The sequence below is a fragment of the Macaca mulatta genome, chromosome 1 (genome assembly GCF_049350105.2).
Source record: "Macaca mulatta isolate MMU2019108-1 chromosome 1, T2T-MMU8v2.0, whole genome shotgun sequence".
Classification (NCBI taxonomy): Eukaryota; Metazoa; Chordata; class Mammalia; order Primates; family Cercopithecidae; genus Macaca; species Macaca mulatta.
In genome coordinates, this window is record NC_133406.1 from 234,915,069 (window position 1) to 234,933,654 (window position 18,586).

An 18,586-nucleotide genomic window follows, 5' to 3' on the forward strand; every position below is an offset into this window, starting at 1 on the left:
GAGCTCCTGCTGTGGCCAGTGCCGGGCCTGAGCAGTGGGTCTTTGCTCCACCTCCTTGGGGCCCACCCTGGGCCCTACACTTTTCACTCCCCCTCAGTCCCCTGTCCTGACACATTGTGCTCACTCCTTGTCCTTTGGTCTTGAGAAATGCAGATGGGATGTGGTCTGTGGTCATCCTGTGGGGCTTGAGGTGGCTGGAGCCTGGGTGGAGAGGACCTGTGGCCAAGTTTCAGCCTGGCTTGGGGCCTGGCACTGGAGGTACTGAGTAAACATTCATTCCTTCCTCTGCTCATTGTGGGCTTTGGGAATGTTGTCGCCATTATTGATAGAAAGAGAGATAATGTTGTTTTGAAATTCTTCCCAGCATTGCTGTTCCTCGAACTTTAACTAAAGATGGTTCCAATGGCATTTTTGTCAATTTAGAATTAATGATAATGCCACTTCAAGAAGATGAAGGCAGGGGCCGCAGTCCAGTTCCCATCTCTTAGCCTGATGACCAGGACATACCCCACAGGAGGAGCCCGGGATACCCATGGGGCAGGTGCAGTCCTGCTTTAGGGCCAGGAGAGGGGCTGCTGGCTGTCTCACACATTATTTCTAAGCCTGATGTCGGTTTGAGCTCTGCCTGTGTGTGTGAACATGCCAGTTTTGACAGCAGATGTAGACTACATTTTTTCTTAAATTCTGCCTGCCCAGAATAATAAACTCCCCAGCCAGCCTCATAAGGACATTTGTTCCCATCCATCATAGGCTATTACAAGGACTTGGTGAAACCATAAATCTTATTTTGGGAGGAGTTGATTGTTTCTATGGGAAAGAAATGTAGTTCTTCTGAACATGACTCTTCATTCTGTTAATTTGGATATTTTATGATGTTTTTGATTAATGTGTCTATTAACTGTAGCTATGACAGAAGCAGAAATTAGTAATCATGACCAGAGCCGAAATCTCTTCCAAGTGTAAAGATGATGAATGACTCCAATTACTTTTGCCCTCGTTTGGGGCCTCTTTGACAGGGTCTCGTGGCTTCCAACTGAGGTACATGGTGGGCCCTGGGTTCCTGAAGCCAGGTGAGCGACGCTGCTTCGCCCACTACCTCGCCGTGCAGACCCTGCAGATCGACGTTTGGGACGGAGACTCCCTGCTGCTCATCGGATCTGCCGCCGTCCAGATGAAGGTAGTGGCTCTCCTGAAGGACAGGCACAGTGGGAGCTGCGTCCCTCACGGGACAAGTCACACTTCCAGCGTCTGTCTGCTTGGAAGGAGTGGGCGCTGTCCTGTGCAGGACTTGGTTGGCCTTCTTTGTTCACTAATTAAAAAATAGTGCTGCATTCTCTGTTTCTTGAAAGGAAAAGATTTTTCACTGTCTGAATTCTATAATGCTAGTTGTTTGCTCTGGAAGCTCTTAAGATCAAACTCAGTTATCTATTTCTCCTGCAAACTGACCTACCAGGCAGTGTCACTTCATCTCCTTCCATGTGGTAAATGTGGTGAGGGCAGGTACATCCAAGGTGGGTTGAGGATGAATAAATGGATACGCGAATGACTGGGGCATGCAGGGTGACCTGATTCCTAAGGTCAGTGACATGTGTCATGCTTTTCTCATTCTAATGAAAATTAGGATCTCTTCTACTAATTGTAGTTTTCCATTCTCCTTGTATACTAAAACCTTAATCCATGGATTCTTTCACTCGTCCTCCCTGGGATTCTTCCCAAGGCTTCTCCGTTGTATGAAGGGGACCCCATAGCAACTCTTGGGCCAAGGCCTGGGGCCAGTTTCACACACTTCCATGGTGTCCTGAGACTTCTCCTCTCAGGCCATGGGGCGGAGCTGGGAGAGGATGTGGCATCATTTTTGCAGGCCCTGAGTCTCTGAGATTTCCCCACTTTTCTTGAGTGCCACAGAGCTGCTTTCCCCCTGGATTCCTGACACGGCTGAACCCCCGGGGTTTCCTGTCTTATAGCCTCATCCTCTCCAGCAGTTGCTGACCCCTGAGAAGCGCGACTCCTCTGCTGCTTCAGCCGCACTGTGCTCTCGGGGTGAGGGGTGTGGGCGTCTGGGAGTTTTTCCAGCTGCTCTTCTCTGGTCTGCTCTTGGCTCGCTGTGTCTGACGGACTGATCCAGGCTCCATCCCCCTCCCTGTGACTTCTAGAGGAGATTGATGCCCCCCAGGGTGGTGGGCGGTGCACAGAACGTTCAGGGCGGGGTCTGCAGGTGGCAGGGACTCCGCAGGGCTTGGCTGCTCTTCTCATGCCTCACCCTGGGCCTCTATTCCTATCAGGGTCATGGCATGGGCCCCGCAGGGTCATCGTGGCCCTTGCTTGTCTGTCTCCCATGCTGGCTTTGATGTCCCCAAGGCAGTACTGGGTGTTGACACCGCAGCATCTCTAGCACAGGCCTCAACCCCAGCAGGCGCTGCATGGTGGAGAGGAGTGAAGGAGGCAGGCGGTGTGGGAGGTAGAGCCGGGCCCCGCTGGGCACGTGTGGGGCGGCAGTGGCTCCCCCGTCATGCCCAGCCAAACCTTGTACCCCCTCTTTGCTGTCCCATATGGAGACGGAAGCCATTTGATCTCCTCCTACACGAAGAGCCCCTTAAACAAGTGCCATCACACTTGTTGACATAGACTTGAATCAATTACATATAAAGCTTCACTTTTCTAAAATAGAATCTTGTAGCTTTAAAACTTAGGTAGAAAACATGAAAACTGAGATGATCAGAGAGAATCCTCTTGACTCCAGCTCCCGGGAGAGTTAGGATGCTCTGGTTAGCCTTTGGTGGACTTACTTTCCGCAGGCGGGGCCAGCTTTCATCTTGTTTGAGCTTTTCCTGTTGCGGGTCGCTGCGGTGGCTTTTCCTTCTGCTAATCACTGCTGTGGACTTCTTGAAGTTCAATTTTACCCCCGTCTTTAGCTGATTTCCTGGGGATACTGGCCGTAACACGTTGCTACGGCGATGAGAAGAGTTTCCACCAGGGACAGACAGCTCCTGTGCTGCCTTCAGTGTGACCCCCAGCCCAGCCCTGGGGCAGTTCTGTTTTTATCCTTGTTTCTGGTGGAGAAAACAGAGGCCCAGGATCACGCTGGTGATAATCAGGACGGAGTCTCAGCCTCATTCTGTCTCTGGAGCTTGTGCTCTTTACCATCCTTTTCTCCCCAGTGACACGTTCCCGGAAGTAGAATTCTGACGGCGCCAACATGAGGGCTGCAGGCGTGCAGAGCCAGATGTGGGTTTGGCCCAAAGGCTCAGCCCGGCCTGCACTTCCTGAAGACAGAGGGCACTGCGTCCCATGCCCTTGGCTTCACAGGATGTCAGCCTTTAAACCAGTCGCCATTGGCCATTTCGATAATGATTTGGGAGGAAAATGGTGCCTTGATTCTGTTTGCATTTCCTTGCCTCCTGGAGAGGCCGACATGGTTTCTTATATTTGTTGGCTGTTCTCCAAAGGAGGCTTCTCATATCTTCTCAGTCTCCCAGTGACTGAGTTTCCGGAATCATCGATGTCTATGCAGTGATCGTATGCAGTGTAGACGAATGTGGCAAAGCGAGCAGGGTCTGTGGCGACCAGAAGCCCCCAGACCCACAAGGGAAGGGTCAGGTCTGGCGTTTCACTCCCAGAGACAGGCACTTTTGTTGCTGTAGAAATTGGAGAATTACAAATTCCGGAACCTCATCTGCTCCCACACTGCTGCTTATGTGAGAGGAAGCACCAGAGCAGAGAGGGCACACGGGGAAGAGTGTCCCAGCCACGCCTGGGGTGCAGCTGTGAGGCCGTTGTCATCCCCCACACGCCTCACAGCATTGGTGTTCAGGCAGAGTACTGAGCCGTTGAATCTGATCAGCAGAGGAGCCCATGGTCAGGAAAGTCCTGCTGAGGCACTGCTGGGTCTGAGGCTTCCTGCTCCCACCCTGCCCCGAGCAACCTTGGCCTGGCATGCAGATCCGGGCCAAACCCCAGCCCAGGGCTCCCGGTGGGCCCCTCATGCCCCACGGCCCCTCCCTGGGCCCCACAGGCCCCTACCCAGCCATGCTTCCTGGCCCAGGGAGATGGGGGAGGCATCATACCCTGTACCCTGTGCCCTTGGCCTGCCTGCCTCCCCGGCCTTCTCTGCCTTCCCTGCCCTCTCTGTGAATGGCCTGTCTTCCTCCTGGAGTCTGGTTCAGGTTTCCGTCCTGGATTCCTCGCTGTCCCAGACACGCTTGGCTCAGAGTCCTTTGTGTTGCTTGGCTGCCCTCTTTCCTGCTCTTGGTTCCTGTGGAGGGGAGGGTCCTCCAGGGCAGCTGCCAGACCCACTTATGCCTTCACAGGGCCCAGTGGTGTTTATTCAGTGGGTAAATCCAGTTATACTTTACTTAAGACTTTGTGGAAAAGACCCCAGTAATAAGGACTCTTGCTTTAAGACGCTGGCCCCTGGCTCGCCGCCCCCTCACCCCCCAGTGTGGTGCAGGGTCTTGTCCTGCTGTGCACACTCCCTCCCATCCACAGCGGCTTTTCCTGGTGGGTTTCCAGTCCTCGGGGCCGGCTCCAGCCTCTGAGCGCGCTTTTCTCCTCTGCAGCATCTCCTCCGCCAAGGCCGGCCAGCTGTGCAGGCCTCCCATGAGCTTGAGGTTGTGGCAACCGAATATGAGCAGGACACCATGGTGGTGAGTGGAGACGTGCTGGGGTTTGGCCGCGTCAAGCCCATCGGTGTCCACTCGGTGGTGAAGGGCCGGCTGCACCTGACCTTGGCCAATGTGGGTAAGAGTCCCCAGCCTTGTACCGTTTCTCCAGTGGCCGCCCAACCCCTCTGGTAGAGTGTGGGCTCCCTCGGACAGGGGCCACATCATGGGCTTCACGGGCCCAGGAAGAAACCGGCAGAATTCTCACCAGCTTGGCCATGGAGCCTGTGTCCTTGGCTGCTGAGTCTGTCCTGGAACCAGTTGTTTGCATTCTGAATTTCTCATCGGGGTTAGAGGTCATCAGTCATCGGGCTCTCCTGCATTTTGTTGTTTGGTGCCATCCCTGGAGGATCTCCAGGACAGTCCTCAAATACAGTGATCGGGTTCCGGGATAGACTTCCCTGTGTCTCATGATGGAGTACAGACAAGGGAAGTGTTCCTAACTTCCCTGCAGCCCAGGAGGAGGAGAATGGAGAGGCGCACTTCTTCTCGGCCCAGCACCATGACTTGATAGAAAATGGTGCCCCACGATTGCTCGTTAGAGGGACTGAGCAAAGCCCTGGACTTCACTCCATGTCCAGGACTATGGCGGGTGGGACACGTGGGTTGGGTGGCTCAGGAGGGTCCCACCTGAGACGTTCCAGGGGCTTTGACTGAGGCCTCTGCTGGGACAGGGGCTGCTGATGGGACGTCGAGGGACACAAGGCTGGGTGCCTGCCTGTGTGCACCTCAGGGCAGATGACCAACGTGGGACCCTGTAGGGCCAGTGACAAGCTCACTGAACCTCCCGAGGGTCCTCTGGAACGTTTGGGATTTTTCAAGGCAGAATTGAAAGCACAACAAAACTAAGCTGTGTGGTGTTTCCAAAGCTGTGTCTGTCTGCATGAGATTCAGACTTCTCTGCTATTTTATTAGGGAATTTTCCACTCCTCAGAACCCAGCCTGATTGTAAACCCCAGAGCCCCATGGGCCACATCCACCCGGCACTGGCAGCACACAGGCTGGGGGGGCCGGCGGACGGGCTCAAGTGCACAGCCGTTGAGTTGGCTCGGAGGCTCTGCCTGCCTGTTTATGAATGTAGATCCGAGGTGGCCTGGAAAATAGACAATATGGACACAGCAAAACTCAATTAGGTTCCGGAGAAATAAATGAGCCACATGTGAGCAGGAGGCGTTATTCAAAGGCCCGCGTGCAACTAAGGGAGCTGCAAGGCGTGTTCTTGTCGGAGACCGCGCGGGTTGTTTTTACATTTAATTCTCCAGCTCACAAATGTGCAGTGACTCCAGGTTTTAAAATCTTATCTTCAGAAGAAAGATTGCCTCCATTATATGTTATCTCCAATTGTCATTTTCATACTTTGCCTGCAAGAGAGAGATAAGCTCATGGGAAGGGAAGGCTGAGATAGCCAGCCCGGGAGCCTCCAGTGCCCACGGGAGAGGGAGAGGTCTTAACAAAGGACAGATGCCACCCGCAGCGCTCTGCGCATCCGTGCAGCGAGCCTGGCTCTCCTCCGTCAATTCCGCATTTTTTGGGGAAAAAAAGTGTTATGGCTTTTCTTTCTTCATAAAACTGGCCATTCTGTGGTACAGTAGGCCTCTCTCTGCCAGCAGCGTGGGTGCCGGCCGTGGAAGCCTGCAGGGTGACTGAGCGGGATGGAGCCTGAGCCTCGGCCTCAGCCTGGGTTCTGCTCTGGGCCGGCTGCATTCACAGTGCGTGTTCCTGTCTGAGGCCGTGCAAGGAAGCCTGTGCCGTGGCTGGGGACACGGGCGTCTGCCAGCTGGACCCAGGGCCCTGGGACTCTGATGACGGGGAGAGGACTGCCCTCGTGCTTGGTGGCTGCTCCACGCAGGCCTGCTGACTTCCTTGGCAGCCTCTTTCGCACTGTCTTTCGGTCACAGCTTTTGTCGTCCAGGGACTGCAAGCACCAGATTGCTTTCTTTGATCCCAGTGATCTTAGCTGTGGAGTAGGACAGGGGTTCGGCTGGGAGCTTGGGTGTTACTTGTGTTCTGTGGCCCTTCCTGGGGGAGGCCGGCATCTGCAGAGATGGCCTCACAGGCCAAGCATCTGTGTTCTCATGGGATATCCTAGGAGAACTGGGTGGTGATGGACTCTGACAGACGACCAGGCTGTGGGGTCACACGGTTGGCAGTGGTGGGCTTTGCTCCAGCTGCAGGGCTGCATCAGGAGCCCGGTATGTTTGCAGGGAATTCCTGCCCCTGTAGCAGATGTGTTGGTGCAGGCGTAACCTGTCTCATGGAAAGGGAAGAAAGCCTGCACTAATCTAACACCCAAGTTGTGCCCTGATGAAATGCAGTGCCTTTGCCGCTTGTACCCTTCTTGAGTGAGCGTGCAGGTGTAAATTCAGCTTACCTGCTTTATTTTCCCATGTGCTCTAAGTATAAATATAGTAAGAGGAAATGCTCATGAAGCCCAGCAGGGTTCCGTGTCCTGCTGGTCCCACCCGCTGCAGCCATTGTCATCATTAGGTGTCCTGCGAGCCTGAGCTCCAAGAAGGCTGATCGCCTGCCCTGGGAGCTGTCTGGACCCAGCTCGGCCTTGTAACACTTTCCTTGATCTCTTAGTACTTTTCGGGGTGGTGCATAGTTCAGGCTTAAAATAGCCCAGTGCCCTCTCCAGTCAGATGTGAGTGGACCAGAGGCCTTCTCGTCTGCCATTCAGGGAACCACTCGCTAGCAGATGAAGGTGGTCGAGAAAGCTGTGGAGCCTTCTGGGCTGCCCCTGGTGTGGGGTGAACCCACTGCAGCCCACAGTGAACAGAGGTGCTGGGAGGCCCCTCCTTCTTGGAGCAGGTCCTCAGGATGTGACAGAGAGCTTGCCAGGACTGCCAGCCCATGAGCTGCTGCCCCTGCCATGAATTCTCGTGGGAAGACACACACATGCAGCAAGAAGCCAGGACAACGCTGAGCTCATGAGTGGGAAACTGAGGCTTTGGGGCCGGTGGCACTTTCTCCCCGTCATGTGGAGGGCAGCATGGCCCAGAGCGTGGGCATCAGTGGCACTTTCTCCCCGTCATGTGGAGGGTAGCGTGGCCCGGAGCGTGGACATCAGTGGCACTTTCTCCCCGTCATGTGGAGGGCAGCGTGGCCCGGAGCGTGGACATCAGTGGCGCTTTCTCCCTGTCATGTGGAGGGCAGCGTGGCCCGGAGCGTGGACATCAGTGGCACTTTCTCCCCGTCATGTGGAGGGCAGCATGGCCTGGAGCGTGAACATCAGTGCCGGTGCCCCCACCTCTGGCCCTGGCACAGTCAGGCTGGGCTGGTTCAGGCTGCTGTCCTTTCCCCGCCCCAGCCTGCTTGTCTGCCGTTTTCCCACATGAATCTGGGAGGTCTTTGAGGACCCTGATCGTGGCTTCTTTGTGTTGGTGTTTGCCCTTGAACCTGGTGCCGTGGTGCAGAGATTGATGAAAGCGTTGATAAGAAGCCTGAGCGCCCTTCTTATCTGGAGCCCTGTTCTCCTTGGGCTTCAGGAGATACAGCCTATGGGGCATGGACATCTATTCGTGTGAAGGAGCGCTGATCTGGGTTTCTTTCTTGGGGACGGGGATCTTGATCCTGTGACCACGAGTTTTAGGGCCAAAAACGGATTCCTGGCAGGAGAGAGGAGGGTGTTTGGGCAGAGGCTCTGCAGCCTCCACCGGGAGGGGATGGGCTTTAACTTGAGGGGAAGCTGGAGACCCCTGCAAAGCTTGTGGGAGCAGAGGTGGCCATGGCAGGCTAGCACAGGAGGGAGGGTCTAAGAGCAACAGGGAGAAGACCGAAATAGCCCTTGTTCTAGGTGCTTGTTCTCAGGAAGCCGGCTTGGAGTGAGGACTGAGTGGACGCTGTAGGTGCCGGGAGTCGGTTGGTAGCCCAAATGTGGAAGCACAGTGCAGGGCCTGCAGGGGAAGTGGAGGCTGCATCTTTGTGGGGATGTAGCAGGGACCTGGGCCAAGGGGGAGGTCAGCACGGCTGTCCTGCTGCACAGCACGGTGCTGACGTTGGGGTCAAGGAGAAAGAACAGGAGGCAGGGGATGTCAGCTACTGGGACATCGGAAGGAATGAAATTCTCCTGGAAAGAGATGGCTTGGTAAGTGCGCCACTGGCCTTTCTGGTTGCCAGCTGTGGCGTGGGAGGAGGCAGTCAGCCTTCCCATCCTTCTGGTGACGGCTGTGAGCGTGGCCATCAGAACCTGGCCTTGAGAGCCGAATTCTCAGCACAGGTGAGCAGGCAGCTTGACCCCACGTTTGCTGCCCAGTGAGCTTTCAAGCTGCCTCCAGGGACGGCGCTGAGCCAGGGAATTCTGCATTTGTGCTCGTGCACAGATGGGAGGAGGCGGCCAACGCGCCAGTGCCTTTGCCACAGTTGCTTTCGGAGCTTCAGTTTTGAAAGAACTTACGAAGACTGAAGCAGGGACAGATGACCAAGAACAGCTCCAGCCTGCAGGAGGTGGCAGAAAGGCCAGCCCGGCTTGGACTGAGATCCAGAGAGAGAACTCAAGATGACCAAAGGAACTTAAGAATTGGGAGAATGTGAGTTCTTTGAGGGCCGCAGGGACTGTTTGCTGCTGTGTCGCCAGCTTTCCATCCATCTGTGAAGTGAAACTCTTCTAGAAGTTTTCTAGACATTGACTCCAGGCTGTCTGTGATTGCTAAATCTAACCTCTTTCCACCACCACATCGGGGCCTTTGCCCTCAACAGCCCTTTTTGGGGGCCGGTCTGCTGTCCCACCAATGTGTTTGGTGTCACCATCTGAGATTCAGTGTCTGGCTTTTGGATCCTTCCAGAATCCAGGTGCTGTTCGCTGGGGTGTGGAGGGGCTGGACTCGGGTAGAGCAGCTCGGAGACCTGCCTGGCTCCCTTGGGAGGATGGGCGCTCCCTTTCCAGCCTCAGCTCAGAATCATTCTAGAGAGACACCTCCGTCAGCTCCAGTTTTGTCACCGGGAGAACCTGGGTTGGATGGAGGATGTGGCTCCTCTGCAGGCGCCTGCGCATGGGCATGCTCCCAGCACTGGGCTTGTCCTTGGAAACAGCAGCTCCTGATGGGCAAGAGGGGAGGGAACCTGACGCAGCAGGTGGATCTGCCAAGGCTGAGGAGGGACCTGGCCAGTGTGGAAGCCCCTCCCTCCCCTGGGGCTGAGGGTGGGCAGAAGCGAAGGGATGCAGAGAGGCAGGCAGCCCGGAGAAGGGGTTCCCGCTTTTAACAGCTCCCAGGAAAATGGTGAGGACATCCCAGGCCCAAGGACACTCAACACTGCCTCGTCGGAATTAAGGAGATTGATGACACAAGCATTTTGCACACACCCTGGGTGCTTCATTTTGGGACACAGCTTCGTTGGCAGTGCTCTGCCTCACCCCTTGGGGAGGTAAAGGCCACACTGAGGTTGTGGGTCCCATCCTCGCAGGAGAGTGTACCGTGGGCAAGCACGGCTTTCCCTAGGATACTCAGGTTTGCAAGTTCGCAGGGCACCACACCCACCAGCCACAAGACACGCTTGTCCCGAGGCCACACTGCTTGCTCGCCAAAGGCTTCTGTTACGAACACAGCTCTGGTGAAGGCTCCAGTTTGTGGGGACTCTTTCACCCTGGGTGTGTGTGGAGTCAGACATTTGCACGGGTAAATGTACTCTCCTTGAACAATGTGGCCATCAAGAGGCCGAGGTTACAGTTTGTGAGGCAGCCCACCTTGCGACCCAGAGATCCAGAAGTAAGAATCCGTGTGCAGTGAATTGTGAGTGCCACACGCTTTCATTCATCACCAGGAAACAGAGGCTGTTGCTGACACGGCAGAAGAATGAAGACCCAGCAGAAAGTTCACAGCAGAACGAGCTCCCACCTCTCTCTCAATTGCAAAACATTGAAAACAGAGGCGGTGGGGCCTTAGCATGCCAGGGTGTAGATGGGCCATTTGAAAGCCAGAACTGCTTATGTGGTGGGTTGATCTGTTTCATCAGATTCTCATTTGGGGTTAGTGGCTTATGTTGGGATGTTTTTCATTTAGGTCACCTGTGTGAACAGAAAGTGAGAGGTTGTAGCACATTGCCACCATCCAGATCTCGGGTCATCTCAAATGATGGAGCCAGCCGCTTCTCTGGAGGCAGCCTCCTCACAAGTGGAAGCTCAAGGCGTGAGTTGACACTGTTGGGCCCATGTGCGGGTGGGTGATGAGTGGGGCTGAGAGGTGGAAGACTGTGTGTATGTGTGTTTGTGTGTGTGTGCATGTGCACCATTCGTGGTGCTGACAATGCCCCTCTGCATCTAGGATGGCATTGTGCTGTCCACGTGCAGGTGGGTCGTGAGTGGCATGTGAGAGGTGGAAGGCTGCATCTGTGTGTGTGTGTGTGTATGCGCGCGTGTGCGCGCCTGTGCATATGCACCATTCATGATGCTCTTAACGCCCCTCTGCGTCTAGGGCAGGACTGTACTGCCCATGTGCAGCTTGGTGCCCTGGCTGGATGCCCCTGTGGACCTGCAGGCCCCACCGAGCCACCACATTGATCACACCCTGGTGCTCTAGGCTGGGCTCTGCAGGCGACTGTGCTGTTTGAAGTGGGAACCCTGCCAGGGGCATTTGTGTCTGGTTGGCTGCTCATCTGCAAGGGAAGGAGAAATGGAGAGAAGGTCAGGATGAACCTAGACTGATTTTCAAAACAAGCTGAGGTCCCCCATGTTGTGAACAGAAGAGAGAAGCCAATTATGGAGCTTGGGAAAGACAGACCTCGTTTTGAGAGAAAGACCTGGGTTAGGTGAAAATGTGTTTCACAGCAGGGAGGCTCTGAAGTTTTTCTCTCCCCTTAAAATTTAAGGCCTCACAGACTTGAATATAAAGTACTTATCATTTGAATTACAAGTGGGAAGTGCTCTTTAAGGAGCATTTTTTCCAGAGGTTGCAGATCATTTTGTGTGAATTCAAAGCTGTCGTGCGCTTTTGTGTGTTGCTGGGCCTTGGAACTGTGGCTTGTTAGAGGTGGGAGGGGCCCTTGGGTTCCATCCTGCAATGTTCCCAGGAACTCTGGGTAAACTTGTACGTTCTCCCTGGGAGCAGACATGAGGGGCTCAGAGGGATTCATGATCCAGGCAGGGTAGAGTGTTCTGGCCCAGCTTCCTCATTGTAATTTTGAAGAAACTGAGATGAAGAGAGGTCAGGTGACTTGGCCAGTGCTGTGGCTAAGGGGTGAACTTGGCTTAGAATCTGGATTCCCTGCCCTGGGGTCAGTGCCCTTCATCCTCAGCTGATCCTGCAGACCACCTAGAGTATGATGGAGAAGCAGCTCCATAGAGAGAAGTGCCTGAGCTCTAGGAGCCAGGCTGAGGTTATTGATAAAACCCTGCCTCCAGGCGCAGCAGGTCAAGGGCTCAGCTGTCAGGGAGCAGGAACCCAGGACTCGCTGACACAATCAGAGGCCCTGAGGTCAGTGATCTTCCAGACCCTGTTTTGCTCAGAACTGGCATAGGAGGTGTCCCTTAAAAGCACATGTCTCACCCATGGAGCAAGGTTCTGCAATTAGCAAGTTGCACGAAGTTTTAAGAAGCTTCTTAGTGCTTCATGCCTCACCCCAAGTGCAGTCTCATGGTCACTCTGTAACTTCATTTCTTGTTTCACTGGGACCACGAGAGGTATTTGTTGGGGTGATGCAATGTGAAGACTTGAGCTCATGGTAAACCCCCACCTGCCCAGGCCCCAGGTCCCTCACTCACGGCTGTAGCTGCAAGTAGCTCAGACCGAACCTGTGCCCGAGAGCCACTCGGGGCATCTGCAAAGCAGTTTACCGCCTTTAAAATTGGATGGTGGTGAGGGACCTGACAGTGGCACCTGTTTCCTTGTGAGGAGTCAGGGGTCACATTGCTGCCCACTGTGTGGAGGCTTCTGCAGGGGGTGCCAACGCCCCATACAGGTGGAACCAGGCGGGGAGAGCTCAGGCTGGCGTTGGTTTCCTGTGGGAAGTTTCTACTGGTGCCAGAGAGTGAGGAAGGACCCAGGCCCTAAGCTGGGGCACCCCTCAGCTGCCCTGCCTGTGCCGGGCTGAGCGATTGTCTGGGAGTCTCATGTGTCAGCCTGTGGCATGGCCACATGGTCACCTAGTACAGTCCCACCCAACACCCTGAGCTCCTGCTCTGTGTCAGAAGGAAGGGCCTGGCCCATCCAGTGGTGGCTGAGCCTTTGCCTGCCAGTGCTTGACCCTGTTCAGCTTCTGTTGGTTTGCTAAATGAGTCATTGTATATCCCTGGTTTGAGTAGGGCCACCCCAAAGGAGACGGGCTGTCCTGGGGGCCAGGCAGTCCAGGGGCAGCTGGGGTGGAGTTGAGAGCAGGAACTTGGGGGCCAGGCCTGCTCTGAGCTTCATCCCTCACCACCTACTAGCTGAAGGCCTCCTGCCAAGGGGACAACCCCTTACCCCCATTCCTGATCCGAGGGACTGAGGCCAGCAGCCCTGGGTGAAGGCATTAGTGGACCCTTTAAGATCCCGAGAGCGTGGGCTTCTAGAACATGGCCTCGTTCCCCTAGAAAACCCCCTGGTGGTGTGTTGATAGCGTTGGATCTAAGGACCAGAGTCAGAATTGCTTTTAATTTGGAGGCTGAGGAAAGGAGGGAATGCTGTGGAAACCAGGGTATAAAGTTATCATCTTTATCTGGATCTCAGAACTCTGCAGATTGGAGCTGCAAAAAGCATGAGCCGCGCTCTTGAGCTCCCTCCCTGCACAGGTGGTCCTGGGAGGCCCGCCCCCACATCTGCTCCTGGAAGGCAGACACTGCACGTCCACCCGACTCCCCCTCTGACCCTTTCTCAGGAAAACACGTGGTGCAAGCGCAGAAGCTGGCGGACGTGGACAGTGAGCTGGCCGCCATGCTGCTGACCCATGCCCGGCAGGGCACGGGGCCCCGGGACGTCGGCCGCGAGTCGGATGCCACCCGCAGGCGTAAACTGGAGCGGATGAAGTCTGTGCGCCTGCAGGAGGCCGGGGGAGAGTTGGGCCGGCGCGGGACGAGCGTGTTGGTGAGGGTTTGTTCAGCTGTCACTGTCCCGGGGTCTCCACGCAGACCGAGTCACTGTACACATCTCTCCCTGCCTCCCTCGTGATTCTCTCTTACCTTCCTCCCAAATCCTAGGGACAGAATATAAGAAATCGGACTTTTTCAGCCACCGGGGGAAATCTTTAAGTGAGAATTATCTGGAGAGCTTTTACTAAAAGCCATTTCTTGGGCGTCAGCCCTGGAGATTCTGACACTGATTGGTTTGGGCAGGACCGCCGGAGCCTGGGTTTGAAGAAAGCTTTGCCTGTGAGTCTGAGGCTCTCCCAGGTCTGGGGACCAGAGCTGTGAACAGCTGACATATCCTGGGTTATCAGTGTAATCATTCTGGCTAGAAAAATTCCCCTTTTTGGCTGAAAATCTAAATAGAACTATTAATATTTTGCAACTAAGAAATGGGAGGTGAGAATGGTTGTACCTCCTGGGTGCATAGAAGTCGGGAACCACAGGGGCCTCGAGAAAGGTCTCCTGAGACTCCCCTTTGCATGCAGGCAGGCCGGGGTCTGAACAGAGGTGTCCCTTCTCCTGACAGTAAACTCAGCAGGGCCATCACTCAGCCTCCCGCCAGTGAGGCCTTGGTGCTCAAAGGTGGATGCAGATGCCTCGGTCCCTACCTAGGCTAAGTTCAGTCTGATGGGGTGAGGAACAGGCATGGTGAGAGGACACGGGGTGGGGAGGCCTGGCCTGAGCCTGCAGGACTGGTGGGCTCAGTGGTCAGGGAGGAGGGAGGGACTAGAGGGAGGCCAGGGGTAGGGCCAGGGCATGGCTGGGGCCTCCTCCCAGGCCTCAGAACACCCACCCCACCTCCCTCTCTCCCTCCCTCCTTCCCAGCTGGCAGGGCTTGAAGCTGTGGCCTCTGGAGGCCCCCAGCCTGGATAACCTTAGCTCTGTCAGCATGAGCTTGGAAGTGAGGAGCCACTCTCAGCCCTAGCCCTGTTTCTCATCCTTACTCATGTCTGGCCCCATTGTCCAGCACAGCCTGTCAGAGGTTCAACTCCTGAAAAGCTCTGATGATAAATTCTGATGGAAGCCCCAAGTGTGAAAGGCTCAGCTCCAATCCCCCTGGCAAAGGAAAAGCCAAAGCTTTGGATGTTGGAAAGTGAATGTCCAAAGTCATTTGAGTCAGGAATCAAATTTTGTCCTCACTTTTTGAGTTAAATCCTGAAAGCATTCAAGTCAGTCCATCTCTCTGACGCCTCAGCCTCCTCTGTTAGACAGAAGGTTCCCAGCGCCCTACCGCAGCGGCTTCTTGGAGTAACTGTAGGCTGGCCGACTCCCCGGCATGGGGGTGGCCCCTTCCAGGCCTGAGATCTTGCAAGGCAGCCTCTAGAGGGCCTCACTTTTTCTTGTAAGGCCCACAAGAAAAACAAGCCAGTCTCCAACCTGTAGAACCCATGTGCGCTGGCCAAGCCCCTCGAGTCCCTGGGGCATCAGAGCAAGGGGGTGGCTGAGCCTCGCTGAAGCAGCATGCTGCTTGCCCGCACTCTGACCCGGTGTGGCCGAGAGTCTGCAGGCCGGGGCATGTCCTCTCCTGCGGACTCTGGGCCCAGACAGGGCTCCTGACATTGTGTTGGGGACCTGGCGGGTGAGGCCTGTCACCATAGTTTTGAGGCTATTCTTTTCTCTTGTTTGAAACCACTGTTTCTAATTCTCCACTGGGCGGGGGGCCAGGCTTGCGGCTGTGAGGAGTCTCTCCGGAGCAGGCAAGGGTGCTGTGTGGACCTCCGTGTCGGGGACACAGCCAGCAGATCTCTGTCCAGCATTGCCTGAGATCCACGCCTGGGCGGGGCCGGCCAGTTCCACCCAGACCACATGGTGAAGGAAGTGGGTGGCGGTGGCGATGCTGGTGGAGAAATGTCCTGTTCTGAGATCGCGGGTGGTGGGCGGCCAGCAATAGCCGCTCGTGGAGGAGAGCGTGCCTGAGACCCTGTCCGCCCATATCGTCTTGTCCGCAGGCCCAGCAAAGCGTCCGCACACAGCACTTGCGGGACCTACAGGTCATCGCCGCCTACCGGGAGCGCACGAAGGCCGAGAGCATCACCAGCCTGCTGAGCCTGGCCATCACCACGGAGCACACACTCCACGCCACACTGGGGGTCGCCGAGTTCTTTGAGTTTGTGCTTAAGAACCCCCACAACACACAGCACACGGTGACCGTGGAGATCGACAACCCTGAGCTCAGGTGAGGTCTCAGCAACACCCATCCTGCCCCAGCCCAGATCTGTGTTGGGTGCAGCCGGCTCCCCTGCTGAGCTGGCTTGAATTCTGCCCGAGAGCCGAGGCGATTCGGCTCCTCTCTCCCACTCCTCTGAGCACTGCTGTCGGTGGGTGGGACACAGCCTCCTGTGGGCCTTCCTGGGAAGAACTGCCCTGACGCCTGGACACTGCCTTCCCCAGCGTCATCGTGGACAGTCAGGAGTGGAGGGACTTCAAGGGTGCTGCTGGCCTGCACACGCCGGTGGAGGAGGACATGTTCCACCTGCGCGGCAGCCTGGCCCCCCAGCTCTACCTGCGCCCCCACGAGACCGCCCACATCCCCTTCAAGTTCCAGAGCTTCTCTGCTGGGCAGCTGGCCGTGGTGCAGGTGCGGGTGTCAGGCACACAAGGAAGTTGCATTTGGCTGATGACAGTGGGAAACTGAGAATGCTTCCAGTCTCCACCAGTGTCCCTCCCGTGCCTGTGGCAGACGGACTAGCCTTCGGGCTGCCATCCACTCCCCTTTGTGTTCAACAAGAGCCCTGGCACGTGCACTGCGAGTGGCAACCTGCCCCTTCTCTTTTCTAGCCTGATGGGTGTCGGGCTGGACCATCTCCTCCTAATTTTCTTTACTGGGTTGGTTGTTAGGGCTTCTTAAAGCCCAGTGAATCTAATGGATTGACATTTTCTAGCATCTTCTTTCCAGTTAATGTTGGTTGGTCGCTTCCGACTGCAGCACTGGCTGCTCTATGCAAGATACAGCTTTGCTGGCATGTGTGCGTGGAGCATGAGTGTAGGGAGCATGCGTGCAGCAGGTGTATTTGCAAGAGGTATGTGTGCAGGGGGGATATGTGAGGCGTGTGTGCAGGAGGCATGTATGCGGGGTGTATGTGAGGCACACGTGTAGGAGTGGTGCGTGTGGGGGTCTGTGTGAGGTGTGTGTGCAGGGGGTGGTGTGTGAGGCGTGCCTGCAGGGGGTGTGTCATGCCTGGGTGTGTGAGGCAGGCATAGAGGCATGGAGTGTGTGTTTCAGCTTTTGACCTTTTGGGGTCAGCTCTCTAGGGTGATGGTCATTGCTTAAGGTGGACTTGAAATGTCCCTAGAGGCTCACTCACAGGGTTCCATGCTGGCTCTTGGGACGGGCTGTGAGGACAGCAGGTGGGACCTCAGGCCTTTGGCTTCAGGCAGAGCTGGGTTTCCACCTGGGATCTGCTGTTCCTTTGCTCCTGGCAGCCTCAGCCTTCTCTGGCACAGTGAGGCCGGTTGGTGATGGTTGCTGCCCGGAGAGTCAGTGTGAGAGGAGGCTGGTGGCTCCCAGCTGGGTGGCAGTGGTGTCTCTAAGCACAGGTGCTGGTCACCTAGTGGTGTCGCTCCCTGACCTGCTTGTGCTGATTGGTTCCTGCAGGCCTCTTCTGGGTTGAGCAACAAGAAGGGCACAGACGCCGTGTCACCTTGGAAGTCCAGCGCAGTGCCCGCTAAACACGCCAAGGTAAAGGGGCAACAGAGGACAGACTGATCTCGGGGCTTCTCAGGTATTCCCAGGGCCTAACCCTTATGTCCTTCTCTCCCCACCTGGAGGGGAGGGCTGGGGCCAGGTCAGGGCAGGGGTGGTGTGGGCCTGGGAATGGCCTTCTCCATGTCTTCGCTGGGCAGGGCAGCTCCGTCTGGGCTCCGGCACAGCCTGCTTTGTGTCTGGTGGGAAATACCTCGTCGGTGGCCGCCTTCTCACAGCCAGGGCTCTCCGGGTGTGAAGCCGCAGTTCCTATGGTGGCTGCCACAGCCTGTGGCCACTTTGTGAGCCTCACACACAGCATTACCTGGTGTGTGTGTGGTGTGGTTTTTCCTGGAAATAAGACTTAGACCTTGGTTATATCCCTTGCTAAGCGAAGGCCGTGGAGTAAAGCGCCTGCTTCTCAGCAGCTGGCTGAGACATTCGCAGGAGGAGCTTGAGACGTTGCTGCTTTATGGCAGTTTCTGAAGGTTTTTCTTTTTCTTTTTTTTTTTTTTTGAGGCGGAGTCTCGCTCTGTCACCCGAGCTGGAGTGCAGTGGCCGGATCTCAGCTCACTGCAAGCTCCGCCTCCCGGGTTTACGCCATTCTCCTGCCTCAGCCTCCCGAGTAGCTGGGACTACAGGCGCCCGCCACCTCGCCCGGCTAGTTTTTTGTATTTTTTAGTAGAGACGGGGTTTCACCGTGTTAGCCAGGATGGTCTCAATCTCCTGACCTCGTGATCCGCCCGTCTCGGCCTCCCAAAGTGCTGGGATTACAGGCTTGAGCCACCGCGCCCGGCCAGGTTTTTCTTTATTTGGTAGAAACATGCCTTTTGTAGTAGTTGGGAAGTGAAAAACAAAATGAAAAAGCTTTGGTCTTTCCTACACCTTACCTGGAGGACAGAATTCAGAGTTCAGCACAGTCCCGGCCTGAGGCTGTGGGGTCCCCGTGGCCCGGGTCTCACTGTGGTTACAGCCTGGCCCTCTGTGTCCACCAGGCCCCATCACCAGTGAAAACTTGCTTTATTTTGTTTAAATGCAGCCACAGCTTTGCCTTGATCTAAGGAATACTTCTGTTCTTTATTGAGTGCTCTAGGTTAATACCTTTTCCTTACATGTGTGGGAAGTCCCAGCCATCACATCCTGTTGCCAGAACTGTTGGGAGGAAGGTTTTCCTCTGCTAGCTTAGGTCTGAATGGCAAGGCCTGCAGGTGG

The 18,586-nt window shown here is 55.7% G+C and overlaps 1 protein-coding gene across 50 annotated transcripts in view; it reads left to right on the forward strand.

Moving 5' to 3' along the window:
* The window catches only part of NPHP4 (nephrocystin 4), a 137,181-nt gene that overhangs the window by 109,184 nt on the left and 9,411 nt on the right, over nucleotides 1-18,586 (forward strand). For 48 of the 50 annotated variants that reach the window (XR_013408751.1, XR_013408746.1, XR_013408728.1 and 45 more), the window contains 7 exons: nucleotides 1,017-1,177; nucleotides 4,557-4,737; nucleotides 10,658-10,783; nucleotides 13,446-13,651; nucleotides 15,642-15,868; nucleotides 16,084-16,270; nucleotides 17,288-17,371. Coding sequence is in view for 42 of the 50 variants with exons in the window: in XM_077976498.1 (XP_077832624.1) it covers nucleotides 1,017-1,177; nucleotides 4,557-4,737; nucleotides 10,658-10,783; nucleotides 13,446-13,651; nucleotides 15,642-15,868; nucleotides 16,084-16,270; nucleotides 17,288-17,371 (1,172 nt within the window). In the remaining 8 variants the exon portion in view is untranslated. The remainder of the gene's footprint in view (nucleotides 1-1,016; nucleotides 1,178-4,556; nucleotides 4,738-10,657; nucleotides 10,784-13,445; nucleotides 13,652-15,641; nucleotides 15,869-16,083; nucleotides 16,271-17,287; nucleotides 17,372-18,586) is intronic. The other 2 variants (XM_077976579.1, XM_077976570.1) reach the window with 1 other exon arrangement.